The 23,288-nt window shown below is 40.3% G+C and overlaps 1 protein-coding gene across 5 annotated transcripts in view; it reads right to left on the bottom strand.

The window, feature by feature from the left end:
* CFAP54 (cilia and flagella associated protein 54) overlaps window positions 1-23,288 on the bottom strand; it is a 303,678-nt gene that overhangs the window by 145,547 nt on the left and 134,843 nt on the right. For 4 of the 5 annotated variants that reach the window (XR_015163948.1, XM_086400813.1, XM_086400812.1 and 1 more), the window contains 5 exons: window positions 22,368-22,549; window positions 20,622-20,849; window positions 12,053-12,276; window positions 11,817-11,952; window positions 9,341-9,449 (listed from right to left, as the gene is read on the bottom strand). Coding sequence is in view for 3 of the 5 variants with exons in the window: in XM_086400813.1 (XP_086256939.1) it covers window positions 9,341-9,449; window positions 11,817-11,952; window positions 12,053-12,276; window positions 20,622-20,849; window positions 22,368-22,549 (879 nt within the window). In the remaining 2 variants the exon portion in view is untranslated. The remainder of the gene's footprint in view (window positions 1-9,340; window positions 9,450-11,816; window positions 11,953-12,052; window positions 12,277-20,621; window positions 20,850-22,367; window positions 22,550-23,288) is intronic. The other variant, XR_015163949.1, reaches the window with a different exon arrangement.

Below are 23,288 nucleotides of genomic sequence, written 5' to 3'. Positions count from 1 at the left end.
CTAGTATACCCTTTTTTCTTATTGTCTAATTAGGCTTCTGTTGGTGTTTTGGTGGTTGTCTACAGGAGATAAATGATGCAAAGCAATAAGGAAATATCATTAGCTTGCAGGCCTTATTCTGCCATCTCTGTCTCAAGGGGTCCCTCTCTGAGAACTTCTATGGATAATTCAGAAGCTATTTTAAAGGCACTAATAGCCTCAACAGTTTGAAATAGGTAAAAATAAGGAAGAGGAGAGAAAAGACTAGATTTACTATGTCTCTCGTGTACCAGTGTAGACATTAAAATTGAAATGCCAATGACTCCAGAGAGATGGTCTCAATAAGGAAGAATCCCAGTGAGTGATATAAACTTTGGGCTACTTTCTACACCTTCGGTGACATCAATCCAAATGCCCAGAGGCACTAATAAAACACACCAGCCAAAGGGTTCAAAATTCCAACACACGTGATGGCTGAACTATCCTGTTAGAGAACTTAGATGCCAATAAAGTCAAACCTGAAGAAAGAGATCCCAGACAGAAAGCAAAAACAGCTACAATAAAAGGCATATCCATAGAGTTATCACCCCTTTGAAGCTTAACAAGCAGGCGGGTTACTCATCCATACAAAAAATCATCTATAAAGTAAGGTATTCTCACTCCTCCAAATCCTACAGAGACTGTACCAAATTACATATGCATTATTAAATAGCTAGAGGGAGAATAGAATGCTGTTAAATAATGAGAATACCAAATGTTCCTAGGCACCGGAGCGTTACAGTATCTGTTCTGAAGAATTAAACATATCAAGCATTACCTCCAAATGCTATTATGCCAAAAGAAAATCTATGATGTTCTAAAGCAGCGATCTGGGGTGGAAACCATCAGGAGTATACTTGTTCTTTTTTTAAAACTCTTTTAAGAATTTCAAACATGTCATGGTGATATAAGGACCATCATGCTTATAAACACATTAATGATCTGAATTTAGTACACTAAAAAAAAATTCAGCATCCTAAAAATTTGCCTAATAAGCCCAAAAGCGCAGCCCAAATTATGCTCCTAAGACACAGAGGTCCTAGAGTTTCATAAGGAGGTATCAGGTGGATGCCAAGATTTTAATGATAATGGTTCAGTGTAAAACCTGTAGTAGTTATGCAGGATCATCTTAAAATTGTGCAACTATCATAACAAGTAACAATAAAATATTTGTTTCCCCATGACTACTGATATATAGCAAATTTTTTCTTGAATGCTGTAAGTTAAGAAGAGAATTTAAGCTGAAAAGGGACAAAGGACAGACAGACCTGATAGCTCAGTGGAGCCCTGTGAGCAATCAGACAGGCCAGAGTTTGAACCATGATTCCAGCACTCACTTGTAACATTTAATTATCTAATGTGTAATGTAAGTATAATAATATCTACCTCCTACAATTGTTGAAGAGTTAGTCGCTCAGTTATGTCTGACTCTTTGCAACCCCATGGATTGTATGTAGCCCGCAAGGCTCCTTTGTGCGTGGAAATCTCCAGGCAAGAATACTGGAGTGGGTAGCCATTCCCTTCTTTAGAGGATCTTCCTGACCCAGGGATTGAACTCAGATCTCCTGCACTGCAGGCAGATTCTTTAACCATCTGAGCCACCAGAAGATAATAAAGTACTGGCTCAATCAATTATTACTGCCATTACAACATTTATTAGATCTTATCTATTTGAATACTCCTACTCTGTCCATGGGCTTCCTAAGTGACTCAGCAGTAGACTCCACCTGCCAATGCAGGAAATTCAGGTTCAATCCCTGGGTTGGAAAGATCCCCTGAAGAAGGAAATGGCAACCTGCTCCAGTATTCTTGCCTGGAGAATTCCATGGACAGAGGAGCATGGAGGGGTACAGTCCATGGGGTCACTAAAGAATCAGACATGACTTAGAGACTAAACAACAACAACAACTCTGTTCATTGCTCAAACTAGCTCTACCTCTACCACCATTGAGAACCATCTCAAAGGATCACTGAAGCCTGATGACCCCATCTTTCTTTCTGCCCTACCACCCACCCTCTTGCCTTTCCAAATATAACCTAACAACAGACTGGCAACGTGCTTTCCTGACACATTGCACTCATTGTCATTAAGCACCTACTGGTCACATGGGTCTAGAGTTTTCCTATATATGCTTTTCCTAGATCTTAGATGTTAGTCACCATTTTGATAACAAGCATTTTCTTTTTTTGTTGTTGTTGGAGTATATTTGATTTACAATGTTGTGTTAGTTTCTACTATACAGCAAAGTGAATCAGCCATGCATATACATATATCCACTCTTTTGAAGACTCTTTTCTCATACAGTTCATTACAAAGAACTCAGTTCAGGTCAGTTCAGTCCCTCATTTGTGTCCGACTCTTTGCGACCCCATGAATCACAGCACGCCAGGCCTCCCTGTCCATCACCAACTCCTGGAGTTCACTCAAACTCACATCCATCGAGTCGGTGATGCCATCCAGCCATCTCATTCTCTGTCGTCCCCTTTTCCTCCTGCCCAGCATCAGAGTCTTTTCCAATGAGTCAACTCTTCACATGAGATGGCCAAAGTACTGGAGTTTCAGCTTTAGCATCATTCCTTCCAAAGAATACCCAGGGCTGATCACCTTTAGAATGGACTGGTTGGATCTCCTTGCAGTCCAAGGGACTCTCAAGAGTCTTCTCCAACACCACAGTTCAAAACCATCAATTCTTCAGCGCTCAGCTTTCTTCACAGTCCAACTCTCACATCCATACATGACCACTGGAAAAACCATAGCCTTGACTAGACGGACCTTTGTTGGCAAAGTAATGTCTTTACTTTTCAATATGCTATTTAGGTTGGTCATAACTTTTCTTCCAAGAAGTAAGCGTCTTTTAATTTCATGGCTGCAGTCACCATCTGCAGTGATTTTGGAGCCCAAAATATAAAGTCAGCCACTGTTTCCACTGTTTCCCCATCTATTTCCCATGAAGTGATGGGACCAGATGCCATGATCTTCATTTTCTGAATGTTGAGCTTTAAGCCAACTTTTCACTCTCCTCTTTCACTTTCATCAAGAGGCTTTTTAGTTCCTCTTCACTTTCTGCCATAAGGGTGGTCTGCAGGTCCTTAATAGTTATCTACTTTATGTATGCTGCTGCTGCTAAGTCACTTCAGTCATGTCTGACTCTGTGCGACCCCATAGACGGCAGCCAACCAGGCTCCCCCATCCCTGGGATTCTCCAGGCAAGAACACTGGAGTGGGTTGCCATTTCCTTCTCCAATGCATGAAAGTGAAAAGTGAAAATGAAGTTGCTCAGTTGTGTCCAACTCTTAGCGACCCCATGACTGCAGCCCACCAGGCTCCTCTGCCCTTGGATTTTCCAGGCAAGAGTACTGGAGTGGGGTGCCATTGCCTTCTCCAACTTTATGTATAATAGTGTGTATATGTTAGTCCCAATCTCCCAATTCACTCCTCCCTTCCCCACACCATACCCCCCACTCCCCCACCCCCTGTAACCAGAAGATCGATAACAAGCATTTTTGACAAATTTTCTCACATTTGTTGCCAGTTCTTTTTAGGATGGAGGGGACAGTATAAATCACATTCTGAGTTACAGATCCCAAGTTGGAGGATCTCCAGAGGTTTGACAGACAAGATGAAGAAAAGGACAACACACCCAGGAAGAAACATGCTCTTTGGAACTATTCACACATGACTGATGAGGGGAAGCTGGTCCTCCTGCTGTTCACTGAATATGAGGAAATAATTTAACATTGGCAGTAAAACCTACAAGTTCATGGTCACCAATGCTTCTCAACTGGATCGTCTACACTGCTCTGCAGCTCTCCTATCTTCCTTTCTCCTATTTTCCAGTCCACCACCTCACATCTCTCCTGGAATCTCAACCTTGGCTGTGCTCTCAACTCCTTGCTTCATTAAGAAAATCTCTAGTGCCCAGTAAAGATGCCTTCAAATTCTACCACTAACATCTACAAATTTTCCTGCATTTGAACCTGTTCTCTCCTTCCTTCCTTATCTAGCATCAGGGGTGTCCCAACATCCTAAGTCCCATATATCCCATTTTCTGCCTTGTTTATCCTCAAGCTCCTTGCCTGATCAAACATCTTTATCTCTTGGCTCTCCCTCTCTCCCGGATCTTTCTATTAAATATAGAAATATTCTCCTTCTCTTCTACTAAAACAACCACACAAATAAAACAAAGCCCCCCTGGGTTCCACTTTCCCTTCTGGCCGCTCCTGCTTTTTTCTTGTCACTTCTAAGCTTCATCAAAGGCAATTCTCATTCAGTGACTCTGTGCAGGCACAGCTTACCACTACCACACCCACCACTCAAAACACTGCCACTACCCTCCCAACCATTTCTTTGAAACTACTATTGTTAAAGTCATTCATTCAGCAAGTGGACACTGAGTTCCTACGATGTGTCAGGTACTGATGAAGGCATGTAGATTCCATCGATGAACAAACCAATTGTCCTTGACCTCACAGACCCTACCTTTTATCAGCAGAGACAGACTAGTAATCAATAAATATAAGTTTTAAAAAACTGAGTTATAGAATGTGATAAGTGGCTATAAGTGCTTCAGGGGGGAAAAAAGAAAACATTTATTAGGGTAAGGGGAATTGGAAGGAAGGAAGCAGGATGCAGTTTCAAATAGAATGGTCAGGGTAAGCCTCACTGAAAAGATGAGATGCACACAAAGATTTTAAGGAAGTGAGGGGTTTATCAGAGAGCCACCTGGATGGGGGAAGAGCACTTCAGGAAGGAGAAACAGCTACAGCAAGACCCTAAGGTGAGGGTGTCATAGCAGAAAGGCCAGGGACAGTGACCTCCCAAACACAATGGACAGAATCCCTCATCTTAGTTGACCTCTCTCTGACTGTTGACTCATACGCTCTCTGTCTCTCCTCGGCCTCATTTGTAACACTCTCAGCTCCCATACCTCCCACCTCTTAAGCCACATCCCAATTTCTTTCAGATATGAGCTCTGCCTCTGTTTTTTCCATCACAGTCACTAGGGCTTTTCACATAGTCCATCTTTATCCTTGGGGTACAGAGTACAATCACACTACCCTCCCCTTTTGAAGTTAGATGTGGCCACATGACTTTAGCCAATAAAATTGCAGAAAATGTGTCACCTTCAAGTATCAGCTTGAAGAGCCATCATCTGACTTATATATAAACTATGAATATAAAATTATAAAATATGAAAAATATACAAAATATTATTTTTCCTGGTTAAAAAATGGAGACAACAGCAAACCTACCTCATCAGGCAGTTGTAAGCTAATACTCACAAAACATTTATCAGAGTGCCTGATGTCCAATGAATTTTAATGGGGTTGTTATAATAAAACAATCCACATAAAGCCCTTAGCACAAAGTGTATGGTATATGTGTGTGGTCTCACTTCAAAGTCTTAACCATTTACTATATGCCTCCAGTTATAGCTACCCTAGAGGATAACACTAGTGTTCTGTCTCCTGCCTCTAAAACCATCATGGAAGCGTGTGTCGAGAGGGACATTCCATCAATCCATGATGAGCTGCTCAACCTCACTGAACACAAGCATGAGCAAAAAACAGACTTTTCCTTGTCTTATGTCAATGAGATTCAGGGATTGTTCATAACTGCTATGTACCCCAGCCCTTTCTGACTGACACAGATTCCAAAGTGATGGCATCCTCAGGACCATATTCTTAAGAACACCCTCTGGGTGACCTTGTTCAAGCCTCTGATTTCAACCAATACCAATGCACTGGTGGTGAAAATACAAACCTGCTGAGTGCCTCACTGATGTATCATCAGTTCAGTTCAGTCATTCAGTTGTGTCCAACTCTTTGTGATCCCATGGACGGCAGCACACCAGGTCTCCCTGTTCAAAACCAACTCCCAGAGTTCATTCAAATTCATGTCCATTGAGTCGGCGATGTCATCCAACCATCTCATCCTCTGTCATCCTTTTCTCCTCCAGCCTTCAATCTTCCTCAGCATCAGCGTCTTTTCAAATGACTCAGTTCTTTGCATCAGGTGACCAAAGTATTGGAGTTTCAGCTTCAGCATCAGTCCTTCCAATGAATATTCAGAACCAATATCCTTTAGGATGGACTGGTTGGATCTCCTTGCTGTCCAAGGGGCTCTTGAGAGTCTTCTCCAAAACCACAGTTCAAATGCATCAATTCTTTGCTGCTCAACTTTCTTTATTGTCCAACTCTCACATCCATACATGACTACTGGAAAAACCATAGCTTTGACTAGATGGACCTTTGTCAATAAAGTAATGTCTGCTTTTTAATATGCTGTCTTAGGCTGGTCATAACTTTTCTTCCAAGGAGCAAGCATCTTTTAATTTCATGGCTACAGTCACCATCTGTACTGATTTTGGAGCCCCCTCCCCCCCAAAAAATACAGTCTCTCACTGTTTCTGCTATTTCCCCATCTATTTGCCATGAAGTGTTGGGACCAAATGCCATGATCTTAGTTTTCTGAATATTGAGCTTTAAGCCAACTTTTTCACTCTCCACTTTCACTTTTATCAAGAGGCTCTTTAGTTTTTCTTCCCTTTCTGCCATAAGGGTGGTGTCATCTGCATATCTGAGGTTATTGATATTTCTCCCAGCAGTCTTGATTCCAGCTTGTGCTTGATCCAGTCCAGCATATAAGTTAAATAAGCAGGGTGACAATATACAGCCTTGATGTACTTCTCTCCCGATTTTGAACCAGTCTGTTGTTCCATGTCCAGTTCTAACTACTGCTTCTTGACCTGCATACAGATTTCCCAGGAGGCAGGTCAGGTGGTCTGGTATTCCCATCTCTTTCAGAATTTTCCACAGTTTATTGTGATCCACACAGTCAAAGGCTTTGGCATAGTCAATAAAGCAGAAGTAGATGTTTTTCTGGAACTCTCTTGCTTTTTCCATGATCCAGTGGATGTTGGCAATTTGATCTCTGGTTCCTCTGCCTTTTCTAAAACCAGCTTGAACATCTGGAAGTTCACGGTTCACGTATTGCTGAAGCCTGGCTTGGAGAATTTTGAGCATTACTTTACTAGCATGTGAGATGAGTGCAATTGTGCGGCAGTTTGAGCATTCTTTGGCATTGCCTTTCTTTGGGATTGGAATGAAAACTGACCTTTTCCAGTCCTGTGGCCACTGCTGGGTTTTCCAAGTTTGCTGGCATATTGAGTGCAGCACTTTTACAGCATCATCTTTCAGGATTTGAAAGAGCTCAACTGGAATTCCATCACCTCCACTAGCTTTGTTTGTAGTGGTGCTTCCTAAGGCCCACTTGACTTCACATTCCAGGATGTCTGGCTCTAGGGGAGTGATTACACCATCATGATTATCTAGGTCATGAATATCTTTTTTGTATAGTTTTTCTGTGTGTTCTTGCCACTTCTTCTTAACATCTTTTGCTTCTGTTAGGTCCATACCATTTCTGTCCTTAATTGTGCCCGTCTTTGCATGAAATGTTCCCTTGGTATCTCTAATTTTCTTGAAGAAATCTCTAGTCTTTCCCATTCTATTGTTTTCCTCTATTTCTTTGCACTGATCACTGACTGACTGGATGATTCTACTCAGCTATTATTTAGACACCTCAAACTCAGTAATAGCAAAGAGATGTTTTCCTCTAACCTGCCCCCCACTTCAGTACTTTTTAATAGAGTGAAGATACCACAACCACTTAGCCACCTAAGCCAGAAACCAAAGCAACTTGAACTCCTCCCTTCCTCATGCATCCCCCTCACCTAACAAGCATTCAACTGCCCACCCCGCTGTTCTCACTAAGTCCAGGACCTCATCATGTCTGTAAACCCATAAGCAGGTAGCAGCAGCTCTCCTGCCGCCATGTGGTCTCCTTCCAACCCATTCCCCACACTGCTGAAGTGTCTTTCAAGAACACAAATATGATCATTTCATTTTCCTTCTTTAAACCCTTCTAACTAGCTCCCTTCAGCTCTCTAGATAAATCTGAGCCTCTTTACCCTACCTTCTAAGACCCCTTATTATCCAATCCCTGCCGACCTTTCTACTCTCAACTTTTGCTTTTTACTTTTATGATAACCCCACTAAATTACATAGAGTCTCTCAAAAATGACACTACCATTAACTATTATTGTTTATAGCAGTGGCAGGAGTCACAACAGTATAGATCTTACCACTCTACACTACCATCTCTGGCTTATTTATCGGTCTCTTTCAATGGGCTGTAAATCATATAACAAATCTTTAGTCCCATTCATCTTTGTATTCTCAGGACCTCAGTTAGTCATTCAGTTCAGTCGCTCAGTTATGTCCGACTCTTTGTGACCTCATGGACTGCAGCACGCCAGGCTTACCTGTCCATCACCAACTCCTGGAGCTTGCTCAAACTCATGTCCATCAAGTTGGTGATGCCATTCAACCATCTCATCCTCTGTCATCCCCTTCTCCTCCTGCCTTCAATCTTTCCCAGTTTCTCAGGACCTAGTATAGCACTTAACACATGGTAGATACTCAAGAAATATTTGCTGAATGACTGAATGGCTGCCTGACTTAAGAAATGAATGAATGAATGAATGCATAAATACATACATACACACATACATACCTAAAATCAGTAGATAAATAAGTGAAGGAATCCAAACACATCAAGGCTTCCCAGATCATGCTAGTGGTAAAGAACCCACCTGTCAATCCAGGAAATATCAAAGGGAAGACTTGCATTTCTTTCCTCTACCCAAAACAGAGACAGGAAAAACACCACTGAGAGAGGCATTACTTCCATTTTCATCCCTTCCCATCATCTCATTCGTATAAGTCACATTGCCAACACACTCCAAGAGGCCTCACCAGCTAAAAGCAAAGGAGTCATAATGTTTCAGAATCTTCTGTTGTACTCTTGTTTAAAAACCAACAAGTTAACCTTGGTAACACCAGTAGAAAAATAATCCATACTGATTATGGAAATGGAAGTTATTATGGGGATCACGATAGAACCAAGAAAATAGCGAAAGATCAGTTTAAAGAGTTCCCAAGTGAGATTAAAAATAGAGAAAAACTTGTGAAACAGTCTTTTCTCATATTTAATTTTTCCCATCAATTTCCTTTCTCCCTCTTCTCTTATATCCCTTTTTTAACTTACAGATTAAACTAATAAAAGACATGAGTTTTAATTCCCCTTAAGTGACATTTATAGCAATATAAGATGGTAAATATCAAGTGGATTATTTTCAGTCAAATCTGCAAAAGAGCTTTTGCGAACACTTTAATTATGGGAGACTGGACATGCAGAACACAACAGCAAATCTTGTTTTAAAGAAGAGAGAAAGAGCTTCAAGCTAAGATTGGTTCCAACCTGAATAGATAAGCTTTCTAAGGACATCTGCTCGCTGTCCTATAGCTGTCCCTTTATTGGTTGGAGGATTAATCTTGAGCTGTATTCCAATGAAATTTCGGCAGGTTATCTTTAAAAAGATAGGAGAAAACAAATATCACTTAGGTATTTAGAGCCAAAATTTTTGCTTACTTCAAATGTTCATCTTATTTTTCATTAGCCAAAAAGAAGAGATACAAAAAGATGCTACAAATAAAAGCTCCAGAGTAACATTCAATCATGAGAACTTTTGAGGGAAAAAAAAGTGGCTACATAATTTTTCGTATTTCTTATGTATACCACAGCTGGAAAAGCATTAGGCAAATTATGTAGAGCAATTAGAATAATTTCTCTGATGTTCTATAAATTCACTAGTCTAAATATATCTCCCATTATGTAAGTTGAAACATATTTAAAATAGAGGCTGCTTTTTCAATGGCAGATTTCCCCTCTACTCATAATTAACGCTATTTAAACTTCCCTGGTGGAGTTTTTCAGAACTAACGTCCTCTGTAGTATTTTTTAACAGATAATGAGTCCTAAAATGAAAAAGACCATTTTTAGACATAAGGTAATTCTTTTAAAAGGTCCAAGATCCTCTTCTCTCCATTTCTCCACCCCACCTCCCACACCCCTGCTCAAAATACAACCATCCTTGAACCCCAGTCTGACGTAGATGATGCTTCTTTATTATCGTCCCTTGTAGTTACCTCTATAATGAGATGCAAGGACAGTCTAAGAAAATGCAAATTCCTTCCCCCAGCCTATTAAGATCTTACTTGACCTAGTCCTTCCCACCTCTCCAGCTTCATTTAAAAAATCTTTATTGAACACCTATTATGTGCCAGGCACTACTCTAAGCTCACAGATGATATAGCAGAAAACAAAATAAGCAAAAATTCCTCTTCTTGTGGTACTTATTGTCGTGGAAATAGACAATAAACAAAATATATAGAGTACATGATAAAGTAGACTAAGAGTTATAAATGCTATAGAGAAAAACAGACAAACAGACACGTACATTTAAACAAGGCAGTGAGGAAAAAGTCTTCACAGAGAATGTGATGTTCAGTCAAGACTGGAAAAGGTGTGGGAAAAATCAATGTGGACATTTGGGGAGGGGAGAGACAGCTGTAACTAATTTTGCTTCTTTGATTGAACCCTGACTGATACAGGCAGTTAGATACGTCAGCACAGAATACAGGAGAAAGGTCTAGACAGGAGATGTAATTTTGGTAGCCATCATCATAAAGATGTTTACTTTGAGCCACAGGTTGAGTTAACTCTCTAACAGAGAATACCTAGCTAGAGTACTAGAGGACCAAGAACAGAACGTTGGGCTGTACTAACACTGGGACACTGGGGAGAAGAGGAGGAAGCACCCAAGAAAATGCCGAAGAAGCAGCCCCTTCTTCTCATCTCTCGTCTGCTGCACTGCAGGGTCTGGGCCTCCTTCCTGTCCCAACTCAGGGTCTTTGATCCTGTCCTCCCCTTAGGCTGGAATGTTCTTTTCCACTATAGGGCTGGCCCTTTCCCACCAAATGTAACCATCTCCAAGAGACCTTCCCGATCACCTCTGCTCAACTTTTCCACCTCTCACCCCAGCCTATCTCTATCCCATGTAGCTGTTTTATCTTCTTCAGAGAATTTATGCTGATAATAAATCTTTTTATCTGTTTACATGTTTATCCACTGTTCCTACCTCCGTACTTCTGAAACTAACCTCCATAAAGCAAGAACACAGCTCTCTACATAGAATATGCAAGAGGCAAGAATATGCCAAGACCATAAGCAGCCTTTGTGAGAAGGAAAAAAATGTGAGCCTTCTCTGGGGGGCTACAAGCCCCTCAAGCCCACATGGATTAGTGTGTGGGGCAGGGGCTGGATTCAGCACCCAACGTATGCCAAGTGCCCAAGGGCAGGACACAGACTGCACAATTGAATGCATCAGCTCTAATCTTAGGGAGTCAATACATATTTATTAAGCTAATAAATGAGAGAATAGATGTATCTCTTTCCTCCCTCAACTTAAAGCTGCAACATGTCATTCATGAGCCCTAAGTACTTTTGCCGTCATGGGCCTACTGCTCCATCAAAAAATATTATTAAAACTGTAACACCGTCTTTAACATAAAAGTTCCTTTTTTCTTCTGATTGTAAAATAAATCAAAACATTTAATGGCTCCTAAAAAAGTGCTATGTCTCCAGCACTCTTTTCACTGTGCCTAATGCGTAAATCAGCTTTGACCTGGATATAAGCTCCTCGTGTACAAGGACTTAATTTTTGTTTTCTCTGTATCTGGAAAATACTGGCAAACAGCGATTCTCAACAATGTTTGCTGATTTGAATGATAAATGCTTAAGTGAAAATAGCAACATTTATCTGATCCCAAATCTTGCTAGTTATATGCGTACTAATAAGAAATGACAACTGCATGAATAACAGAGCCTAACCTACCTTCTGTTTGTATTCAGTCTCATATCTTACACAAGCCTGTTGGCTGATGTCTGGGCCCTTGCATTTGGATATTTGCAGTAGAAGCTGGCGCTGTGCGTAAACCAGCAGTGGAGTCACTTGCTCTGTGTATCTTTCACTGGATAAGAGTAACATATATATTAGAAACAAACATTAGTAAAGACACGTTCTTCTCAGTGAAGTCTATCGCTGTTAGCCACCCTTTCAGAGGTACTTACTGCGAAACTGCATTGAACTGAATGGCAAGTGATACGAGTGTTTCCCATTTTTCTACTTGATAGACAAGTTCCAGAGATTTTAATACAAAGTCATGGATCCATTTCAAATCGACCACATTGACGTCATCCAGAGGATGCTCAAAGGTAAGGCTGGAACCACCGTTATCATTTTTAATATTTCCATAGCAACTCGGGACACTGAACTCTCCTTTTTCATCAATAGTCTGCAAGTAGCACATTGAAACAAAACTCTGAAATTTCATATTTCCCTACATGTTTCGTCTGAACACAAAATGAATAGCTAAAAATATAACATGGAAAAGAACTGAACAGAAAAAAATTGAATATATTTATTATGCAAATCAAAGCTAGATGATACTGTTCAATAGCTCTTCTGTGATGAAGGAAATGTGTTACATTTGTGCTGTTCCATACAGTAGCCACTAAGCACATGTGGATACTGAGCTGTTGAAGTCTGACTACGGCAACTGGATTTTTAAGTTTATTTAATTTTAATTATTTAAGCCAAAATATACATAGCCATATATGGTTAGTCATTACTATACTTCCTGGTACATAGTCACTATTTAAGTAAGAACATTAAACCAATAAATAAGGTAAAGTTATGAGGAAAAACAGGCTATAGTATACATAAATATTTAAATTTCCTTAATATATTGGTTATATTGTTTGTATACGAAAATTTGCCCAGTTCCCTGATGCAAATGTCAAACTTAGGGAGAAAAAAGTCTTCTAAATTCACTTCAGTTCAGTTGCTCAGTTGTGTCAGATTCTTTGCGACCCCATGAATTGCAGCACACCAGGCCCCACCATTCATCACCAACTCCCGGAGTTCACTCAAATTCATGTCCATCGAGTTGGTGATGCCATCCAGCCATCTCATCCTCTGTCGTTCCCTTTTCTTCCTACCCCCAATCCTTCCCAGCATCGGGGTCTTTTTCAATGAGTCAACTCTTTGCATGAGGTGGCCAAAGTATTAGAGTTTCAGCTTCAGCATCAGTCCTTCCAAAGAACATCCAGGGCTGATCTCCTTTAGAATGGACTGGTTGGATCTCCTTGAAGTCCAAGGGACTCTCAAGAGTCTTCTCCAACACCACAGTTCAAAAGCATCAATTCTTCGGCGTTCAGCCTTCTTCACAGTCCAACTCTCACATCCATACATGACCACGGAAAAACCATAGCCTTGACTAGACGGACCTTTGTTGGCAAAGTAATGTCTCTGCTTTTCAATATGCTACTGCTGCTGCTGCTGCGTCACTTCAGTCGTGTCCAACTCTGTGCAACCCCTGAGACAGAAGCCCACCAGACTCCCCCAACCCTGGGATTCTCCAGGCAAGAACACTGGAGTGGGTTGCCATTTCCTTCTCCAATGCAGGACAGTGAAAAGTGAAAGTGAAGTCGCTCAGTCGTGTCCGACTCTTCGAGACCCCATGGACTGCAGCCCACCAGGCTCCTACATCCATGGGATTCTCCAGGCAGGAGTACTGGAGTGGGGTGCCAGTGCCTTTTCCGCAATATGCTACTAGGTTGGTCATAACTTTCCTTCCAAGGAGTAAGCATCTTTTAATTTCATGGCTGCAGTCACCCTCTGCAGTGATTTTGGAGTCCAAAAAAATAAAGTCTGACACTGTTTCCACTGTTTCCCCATCTATTTGCCATGAAGTGATGGGACCAGATGCCATGATCTTCATTTTCTGAATGTTGAGCTTTAAGCCAAATTTTTCACTCTCCTCTTTCACTTTCAACAAGAGGCTTTTTAGTTCCTCTACACTTTCTGCCATAAGGGTGGTGTCATCTGCATATCTGAGGTTATTGATATTTCTCCTGGCAATCTTGATTCCAGCTTGTGCTTCTTCCAGCCCAGTGTTTCTCATGATGTACTCTGCATATAAGTTAAATAAGCAGGGTGACAAGATACAGCCTTGATGTACTCTTTTTCCTATTTGGAACCAGTCTGTCGTTCCATGTCCAGTTCTAACTGTTGCTTCCTGACCTGCACATAGGTGTCTCAAGAGGCAGGTCAGGTGGTCTGGTATTCCCATCACTTGAAGAATTTTCCATAGTTTATTGTGATCTACACAATCAAAGGCTTTGGCATAGTCAATAAAGCAGAAATAGATGTTTTTCTGGAACTCTCTTGCTTTTTCCATGATCCAGCGAATGTTGGCAATTTGATCTCTATTCCTCTGCCTTTTCTAAAACAAGCTTGAACATCTGGAGGTTCATGTATTGCTAAAGCCTGGCTTGGAGAATTTTGAGCATTACATTACTAGCGTGTGAGATGAGTGCAATTGTGCATAGTTTGAGCATTCTTTGGCATTGCCTTTCTTTGGGATTGGAAAGAAAACTGACTTTTTCCAGTCCTGTGGCCACTGCTGAGGTTTCCAAATTTGCTGGCCTATGGAGTGCAGCACTTTCACAGCATCATCTTCTAGGATTTGAAATAGCTCAACTGGAATTCCATCACCTCCACTAGCTTTGTTCGTAGTGATGCTTTCTAAGGCCCACTTGACTTCACATTCCAGGATGTCTGGCTCTAGGTGAGTGATCACATCATCGTGATTATCTGGGTCGTGAAGCTCTTTTTTGTACAGTTTTTTTGTGTATTCTTGCCACCTCTTCTAAATATCTTCTGCTTCTGTTAGATCTATACCATTTCTGTCCTTAATTGTGCCCATCTTTGCACGAAATGTTCCCTTGGTATCTCTAATTTTCTTGAAGAGATTTCTAGTCTTTCCCATTCTGTTGTTTTCCTCTATTTCTTTGCATTGATTGCTGAGGAAGGCTTTCTTATCTCTCCTTGCTATTCTTTGGAACTCTGCATTCAGATGTTTATATCTTTCCTTTTCTCCTTTGCTTTTCGCTTCTCTTCTTTTCACAGCTATTTGTAAGGCCTCCCCAGACAGCCATTTTGCTTTTTTGCATTTCTTTTCCATGGGGATGGTCTTGATCCCTGTCTCCTGTACAATGTCATGAACCTCATTCCATAGTTCATCAGGCACTCTATCTATCAGATCTAGGCCCTTAAATCTATTTCTCACTTCCGCTGTATAATCATAAGGGATTTGATTTAGGTCATACCTGAATGGTCTAGTGGTTTTCCCCACTTTCTTCCATTTCAGTCTGAATTTGGCAATAAGGAGTTCATGATCTGAGCCACAGTCAGCTCCCAGTCTTGTTTTTGCTAACTGTGTAGAGCTTCTCCATCTTTGGCTGCAAAGAATATAATCAATCTGATTTCAGTGTTGACCATCTGGTGATGATCATGTGTAGAGTCTTCTCTTGTGTTGTTGGAAAAGGGTGTTTGCTATGACCAATATGTTCTCTTTGAAAAACTCTATTAGCCTTTGCCCTGCTTCATTCCGTACTCCAAGACTAAATTTGCCTGTTACTCCAAGTGTTTCTTGACTTCCACTTTTGCATTCCAGTCCCCTATAATGAAAAGGACATCTTTTTGGGGTGTTAGTTCTAAAGGTCTTGTAGGTCTTCATAGAACCGTTCAACTTCCGCTTCTTCAGCGTTACTGGTTGGGGCATAGACTTGGATTACTGTAGACCCTCTTTTCACCAAAATTAAAGAGTTACTATGTAACTATTGTATTCATTTCCTTAAGTCCTTGCTGCATTTGAAACACCCTAGAGATGTTTTCTTTTAATTTAAAAAATTTATTTATTCTTAATTGAAGGATACTTGCTTTACAATGTTGTGTTGGTTTCTGCCAAACATCAACATTAATTGGCCATAGGTATATATATATGTCCCCTCCTTCTTGAACATCCCTCCCACTTCTCTCCCCATCCCACACCTCTAGGTTGTTACAGTCCAGATTTGAGTTCCCTGAGCATACAGTAAATTCCCATTGGCCATCTATTTTACATATGGTAATGTTTATTTCCATGTTACTCTCTTCATATATCCCATCCTGTCCTTCCTCCTCCCTCACCATCAGTCTGTCCATCAGTCTGTTCTCTATGTCTGTGTCTCCTTTGCTGCCCTGAAATAATTTCATCAGTACCATCTTTCTAGATTCCTTATATATGTGTTACTATACAATATTCATTTTTCTCTTTCTGACTTACTTCGCTCTGTATAATAGACTATAGGCTCATCCACCTCATTAGAACTGACTCAAATGCACTCCTTTTTATGGTTGAGTAATAGTTCATTGTAAATCCATACCACAGCTTCTTTATCCATTCATCTGTTGATGGACATCTGAGTTTCTTCCAGGTCCTAGCTATTGTAAATTGTGCTGCAATGAACATTGGGGCACATGTGTCTTTTTCAATTTTGGTTTCCTCAGGGTATATGCCTCCTAGTGGGATTACTGGGTCATATGGTAGTTTTATTCGTAGTTTTTTAAGGAATCTCCATACTGTTTTCCATACTGGCTGTTATCAATTTACATTCTCACCAACAGTGCAAGAGGCTTCCCTCTTCTGCACATCCTCTCTAGCATTTATTGTTTGTAGATTCTTTTTGATGATGGCCATTCTGACTGGTGTGAAGTGATATCTCATTGTAGTTTCGATTTGCATTTCTCTAATAATGAGTGATGTTGAGCATCTTTTCCTGTGTTTATTAGCAAAATCCTTTAGATCCACCTACTGGCCAGACTATCAGAGAAGGGCATGGCAACCCACTCCAGTGTCCTTGCCTGGAGAATCCCATGGACAGAGGAGCCTGGTGAGCTATAGTCCATGGGGTCGCAAAGAGTTGAACATGACTGAAGCGACTTAGCATGCACGTACTGGCGAGACTATAGCCCAATAAAGTTAGTAGGGCTTCCCTGGTGACTCAGCAGTAAAGAATCTGCCTGCCAGTGCAGGAGACATGGGTTCAATCCCTGGGTTGGGAAGATTTCCTGGAGAAAGAAATGACAACCCACTCTGGTATTCTTGCCTGGGAAATCCCATGGACAGAAAAGCCTGGCAGGCTACAATCCATGGGGTCAGACTAAACAACAATAACAACAAACCAAGTCTCAGTTCAATTCAGAACATTCCCTCCCATAAGATTCATAGTCCTTGAATTTGGAAGAGACCTTGAAAATCATCTGCTTGTGAAGGTATGAATAATAGGTGTGATATACATGACCTATGTGAATTTGCCCCCTTAGCACAGCGTCTGGCACATAACATGCTCAATAAAAGATAGATGTCATTTTGCTGATGTTATAAGCTCCGCCCTTATAATCTAATAATCAAAAGTCAAAGAAGTCAAATGACACCAGTTCCATTTATCTAAGTTCTCTTGCTGTGTGGATGAAAAATGGAATAATTTATGATTATAGGTGATAGATCTAAAGTTATTGCCAGATTTGTTAACATTTCTCCATTTCTAAACCATTCATAAAGAAAATCATACATGGGGTGATACCATCCTTACGGTAGTCTAGTAGAGCAACCACACTGTCTAGATTCATATCTTCACTGATAAAAAACCAGTAGTTGTTTTAAAAATTAGCAAGGAAATGCTTGATTTATTTTTCAGACTCTCTCATAAAAGGTTTTATTCTTTCTGGCCTCTGTTCTTCAAGTCGGTCTCTGATTGAACTCATGGAATCTTTTCTTTCATTCATTTTTTAAAATTTTATTTATTTTGGCTGTGCAGGGTCCTTGTTGCTGCTTGAGTTTTTCCTTAGTTGCAGCAAGTAGGGGCTACTCTCTAGTTGCAGTACAGAGACTTCTCTTTTTTTTTCATATTTTAACATATTTTATTTTATTAATTTAAATTTATTTATTTTAATTGGAGGCTAATTACTTTATAATATTGTATTGGTTTTGCCATACATCAACATGAATCTGCCACGGGTGTACATGTGTTCCCCATCCTGAACCCCCCTCCAACCTCCCTCCTCGCACCATCCCTCTGGGTCATCCCAGTGCACCAGCCCCAAGCATCCTGTATCCTACATCAAACCTGGACTGGCAATTCATTTCTTATATGATATTATACATGTTTCAATGCCATTCTCCCAAATCATCCCACCCGCTCCCTCTCCCACAGAGTCCAAAAGACTGTTCTATAATCTGTGTCTCTTTTGCTGTTTCGCGTATAGGGTTATCATTATCATCTTTCTAAATTCCATATATATGCGTTAGTAGACTGTATTGGGGTGTTTTCCTTTCTGGCTTACTTCACTCTGTATAATAGGCTCCAGTTTCATACACCTCATTAGAACTGATTCAAATGTATTCCCATCACTTCATAGGAAATACATGGGGAAACAGTAGAAACAGTGGCTGACTTTATTTTGGGGGGCTCCAAAATCACTGCAGATGGTGATTGCAGCCATGAAATTAAAAGACGCTTACTTCTTGGAAGAAAAGTTATGACCAACCTAGATAGCATATTGAAAAGTAGAGACATTACTTTGCCAACAAAGGTCCATCTAGTCAAGGCTATGGTTTTTCCAGTGGTCATGTATGGATGCGAGAGTTGGACTGTGAAGAAAGCTGAGCGCCAAAGAATTGATGGTTTTGAACTGTGGTATTGGAGAAGACTCTTGAGAGTCCCTTGGATTGCAAGGAGATCCAACCAGTCCATCCTAAAGGAGATCAGTCCTGGGTGTTCATTGGAAGGACTGATGCTGAAGCTGAAACTCCAGTACTTTGGCCACCTCATGCAAAGAGTTGACTTATTGCAAAAGACCCTGATGCTGGGAGGGATTGGGGGCAGGAGGAGAAGGGGACGACAGAGGATGAGATGGCTGGATGGCATCACCGACTCAATGGACATGAGTTTGAGTGAACTCCAGGAGTTAGTGATGGACAGGGAGGCCTGGCATGCTGTGATTCACAGGGTCGCAAAGAGTTGGACACGACTGAGCGACTGAACTGACTGACAATCCATCTTGGTGAACACACTATGTGCTTTGTTTCCAACCTCCCTCAGTGTACTACACATCAGTGCTGACACTAATTACCCCACAGTTAGGGTCAGATTCCACAGGTTTAAGAAGGGTCTGTGCTCACTGGAGATGCCAGTCACAGGTCCTCTGGCACCTGAACTCCTGACTGACCAGTTGTAAACTCAGGTCAGTAATTTCCTAGAATGACTCAGAACTCACTGACACAGTTTTCTTATGAAGGATATAACCCAAGAATAGCCAAATGCAAGACGGGCCAGGTCTGGATGGGTCTAAGATAAGGCATTTCTGTGACCTTTCCTATGGACTCAGGGCCTGAGATCTGCTTAGTACATCAATGCATCCACCAAGCAGAATGTTTTTCAAGCTTTGGGTATCCAAAGTATATTCTGAATCTCTGTTATTTGGTATATACACATTTATGATTAGTATGTCTTTCTGATTAATTGAGCTTCTTCTCATTATGAAGTGTCCCTCTTTATCTTTCAAAATACTTTTTGACTTGAAGATCATTTTATCTAATATTAATATAGCCTCATCAACCTTTCTATGCTAACTATTTTTGTAGTATAATTCTTCCAATTACTGTTTTATTTTCAATCTATCTGTTTCTTCATATCTAGAGTGCTTCTCTTATGGACAAGTACACGTCTCTCTTTTTTTAACCCAGACAATCTCTGCCTTTTAACTGGGGTATTTAGTCTACTTATATTTAATACAGTTATTGATATAATTGGGCTAGGTTATTTGTTATCTTCTATTTGTTCCATGTGTTTGTGTTCCTCTTTCCCTGCTTTCTTTAGTTAACTGACTATTATTTAGTTTTCCATTTTAGTTTTAGCTTTCATTTGGCCTTTTAGCTATATCACTTTTTTTGGTAGTTACTTGGGGGATTATTAAATGCATACTTAACTTATCACATTCCACTTAAAGTTAATACTGTATCACTTTATACTTACATAAAGTTTAAAAACTTATTCAGTTTCATTTTATTTGCCCTCCCAGTCTTTTGTACTGTCATTATCATATATTTTACATCTGAAAAATGTTATAAACCCCATGATTCAAAATATTTATGTGTTGGGGATGGTATGGGGAGGTTGGGAGGGAGGAGGGTTCAGGATGGGGAGCATGTGATTTTTTTTATTCTAAATTAAAAAAAAAAAACAAAAAAAACAAAATATTTATGTGTTTACTAATTTTTAATGTGTTTAAGTTATATGAGGTTTGCTTTTTTTTTCAGTTTTATTTTCATGCTTTAAACTACCGTGTGGTAGATTTGAAATGGCTGCAAATTCTACATCTAGAGAAACAGAACAGGGACTAAAACAAGTATCAATCAACAAGCTACATGATCTGTTTTAGGGTCTGTTTTTTCTCTGTCAAATGATTGCCATGAAGATTAAATGTACTTTGGTTAGTTTCTGTAGAAGCTGGAGCTCAATAAATGCTACTTTCTTTTCCATTTAAGAAACTGATTTTCAGGCAGATATTTGTAATTAACATCAGTGCACATTATATACTGTGAACCAAACAACAAAGCAAATAAAATTAAGACAAACCAAAAAACAACTCAAGCAAAATATAAAATTTCTACTTATCCCAAGCTGTATGGTACACACACACAAAAAAATTGTTAATCAACTACAATAAAGAGAATTGCCCAAATACTCTTACCTTAATAGAATCAGTATTCTGTAGTTCTATTAACATGTCAATAAGTAATTCTGCTCCCAAATAGAATGGTAAAACAGAGATACAGAGGAAACTATCCTGGCTAATAGGAAATGTCTTATACAGATCCACTGCTTGTTTATGCAGTATTTGTAGCTCCTGAGTAAAGTTCCAAAGGGCCCGACAGCAGTTCTGAAGCAGAGTCCAATAGCCACCACGATGAGCAAGAACCTAAGACAAGCACAGCATTCAAAAGATGCCAAAGTTACAGATCTCTGAGTGACTTCACATCTCTGCTAATATTCTAAGTCAGTAATAAAATTTGTTATATGCTACTTACAGTGCTAAACACCATGGTAAGACATTTATATTCTAATATAACATTCTATATAACAACTCCTATGAAGAAAGTATGCACTAGTATTCTCATTTTACAGATGAGGAAATGAAGGCATGGGGCTAACTTGCCCTGGGTTATGACTCCACTAAATGATGAGCTAGGACTCCAACATGCCCATTGTTCTAAGTGCCGGGAATGTCTCAGTGAGCAAGGGAAACTGCGCCTGACCTTGTGCTGCTTTTGATTAGGAAAATCCAACACTATTAAGCAGACATATCAAAGTACAATTTCAGGGAATGGTAAGTGTTATAAAGGAAATTAAAGTAGAAACTACTCACCCTGGTAAGGGTGAGAGGACAGGGTGGTCAGGAGAGAAGTCCTCTCTAAGGAGGTGACATATGAGCAGAGCCCAGAATGCTGAGTGGAACAACTCATGTGAAGGAGAGGGTGGGGTTATCGGGAGGAGAAGGGCCTTTGGGGCTGAGGGAACAGGAGGTGCAAAGTATGGATAGTGAGCCTGAGGACTGAAGAGGGAGGTTCTAAAGCACACTTAGTGCTTTCAGAACCACAGAGGGGAGAGTAGACTGCACCAGGGAGAGAGGAGCTGAGTTCTGAGAGGTAAGTAGGACCCAGACCCTCCAAGCCCTAAAGCTGCTAGAAAGGAGGATGGGATGCATTGTTAACGCCCATGGGAGATGATGTGAGATGACTTTACATATTTTAGAAAGTCACTCTCTACTCCATGAAGAAATATGGGAACTTAAGTCTTTTTTTCTTGTCCAGAAAGGATAGATTTCTTCTCATCTCTTGAGAAGTTTGACGTACCTCCGCTTCTTGCTATGAGAAAAAGGAAATTAATTTCTTTGTAGTTAATTCCTATTCTGAGTTTAATAATCTATCAGATAACATTTAAGAAGGAAAAAGAGAAAAGCAGTTGAGAGAAGACACAAGTAGCCTGTAGAAGCAGGTCGGGGGAAGGGTTAGGGCTTTCCTATACCTAGAAAGATATTCCCCTTTCCTAGAGGAGAGAAAGGAGCATGTGCTGCCCAGGAGGGAGCAACAGTCTAAAGAGGAACCCCTGGTCTCACTGGAGAAGCCCATGTTCCAGGTGTGGCTAGAAAGCAGCAGAGGGGTGTCTGAATATTCAAGGAGACTTTGTAGACAAGGACAAAGGGCACCTCAGCTCTGGATGATTGGATGACTAATGACAAAAGGGGTTCACCATCTCCCTCACAACTCTACCACTCTACTACTGAGACCTCAGTGCTGTGGCAAGCCTCACGGATGATTGATACAAAATCCAGCAAGTTTAGTCTCACTGTTGAAATCAAAATTATGAATAATAAGGAAATAAATATATCACACATGCCCAAATTCATGGGCTGAGATTCGAAGAAGGACCAACTTACCATTGCTCTCCTGCAATATAAAAAGATTTTCATAAAATGATCCAAGAGACCCACATTTGCAGATCGATCCTTTTCTTTACTGCTAAGTCCCGACTGAGAGTCTGATTCATAAACCGTTTGGGTCTTGGAAACATTTTCACCACTCATTTTGGAATTAAGAAATGCCAAAAATTCTTCAGCATCTACAGTATAAAAATAAAGTATAAAGTTATTGAAAGTAGAGAGTTAAGCTTCAGAAAACACAATAGGTGACTAGCATCAAATAAATAATTCAGATAACAACTGCTACATTAGTTTGGAGAAAGGAGAAAATTGTTATGGATGCGATGAACCAGGGAAAGTTTCCAGAGAAGGAGGTGCTTAGATTAGCTCTTAAGGGTGAATCATGATTTAGCTGTGGGGGAAGAGTATGGAGAGCATTTCAGGCAAAAATGATTGGCCAAAGGAATGAAGCAGAGGTAGGAATGTCATGTTTCAGGGGAGAAGAATGACAGGATCCTAACTTCCCTCCAAACAGGCTATTCCCTGGACACATACACTGGAAGATGAGGAGGATCCCCTGCAGTTAGGCAGTGCAGCAGCCCTGCTCACTCATCCTCCCGTTGCTGTGCTATAAAAACCACGGAGGACTTCTGCCACAAACATTCTCTTATTAGAACTCTGCATTAAACGCTAAGTCTCAATTGCAGAATCTATTGTAAATTTCATAGGAGGTCTTAGGGAGCTAGTTGAAAAGAAAACTCAAGAAAATATATACATATATATATATAGTAGTCTACATATGAAAACTCGGACTCTTTCTATGTCTAGGGAATTTACTTTTAAATACTTTAATAGTCATAGAATGACATGTAGGTACCAGTAAAACTATACCCCAGAAGAAATTAAAAACATGTCAAGTACCTCAAATACGAATCAAAA

This window comes from Bos grunniens, chromosome 5, assembly GCF_055505025.1.
Source record: "Bos grunniens cultivar Pamir isolate PY7600 chromosome 5, Bosgru_T2T1.0, whole genome shotgun sequence".
NCBI lineage: Eukaryota > Metazoa > Chordata > Mammalia > Artiodactyla > Bovidae > Bos > Bos grunniens.
This window is presented reverse-complemented; position numbering and strand designations above follow the sequence as displayed.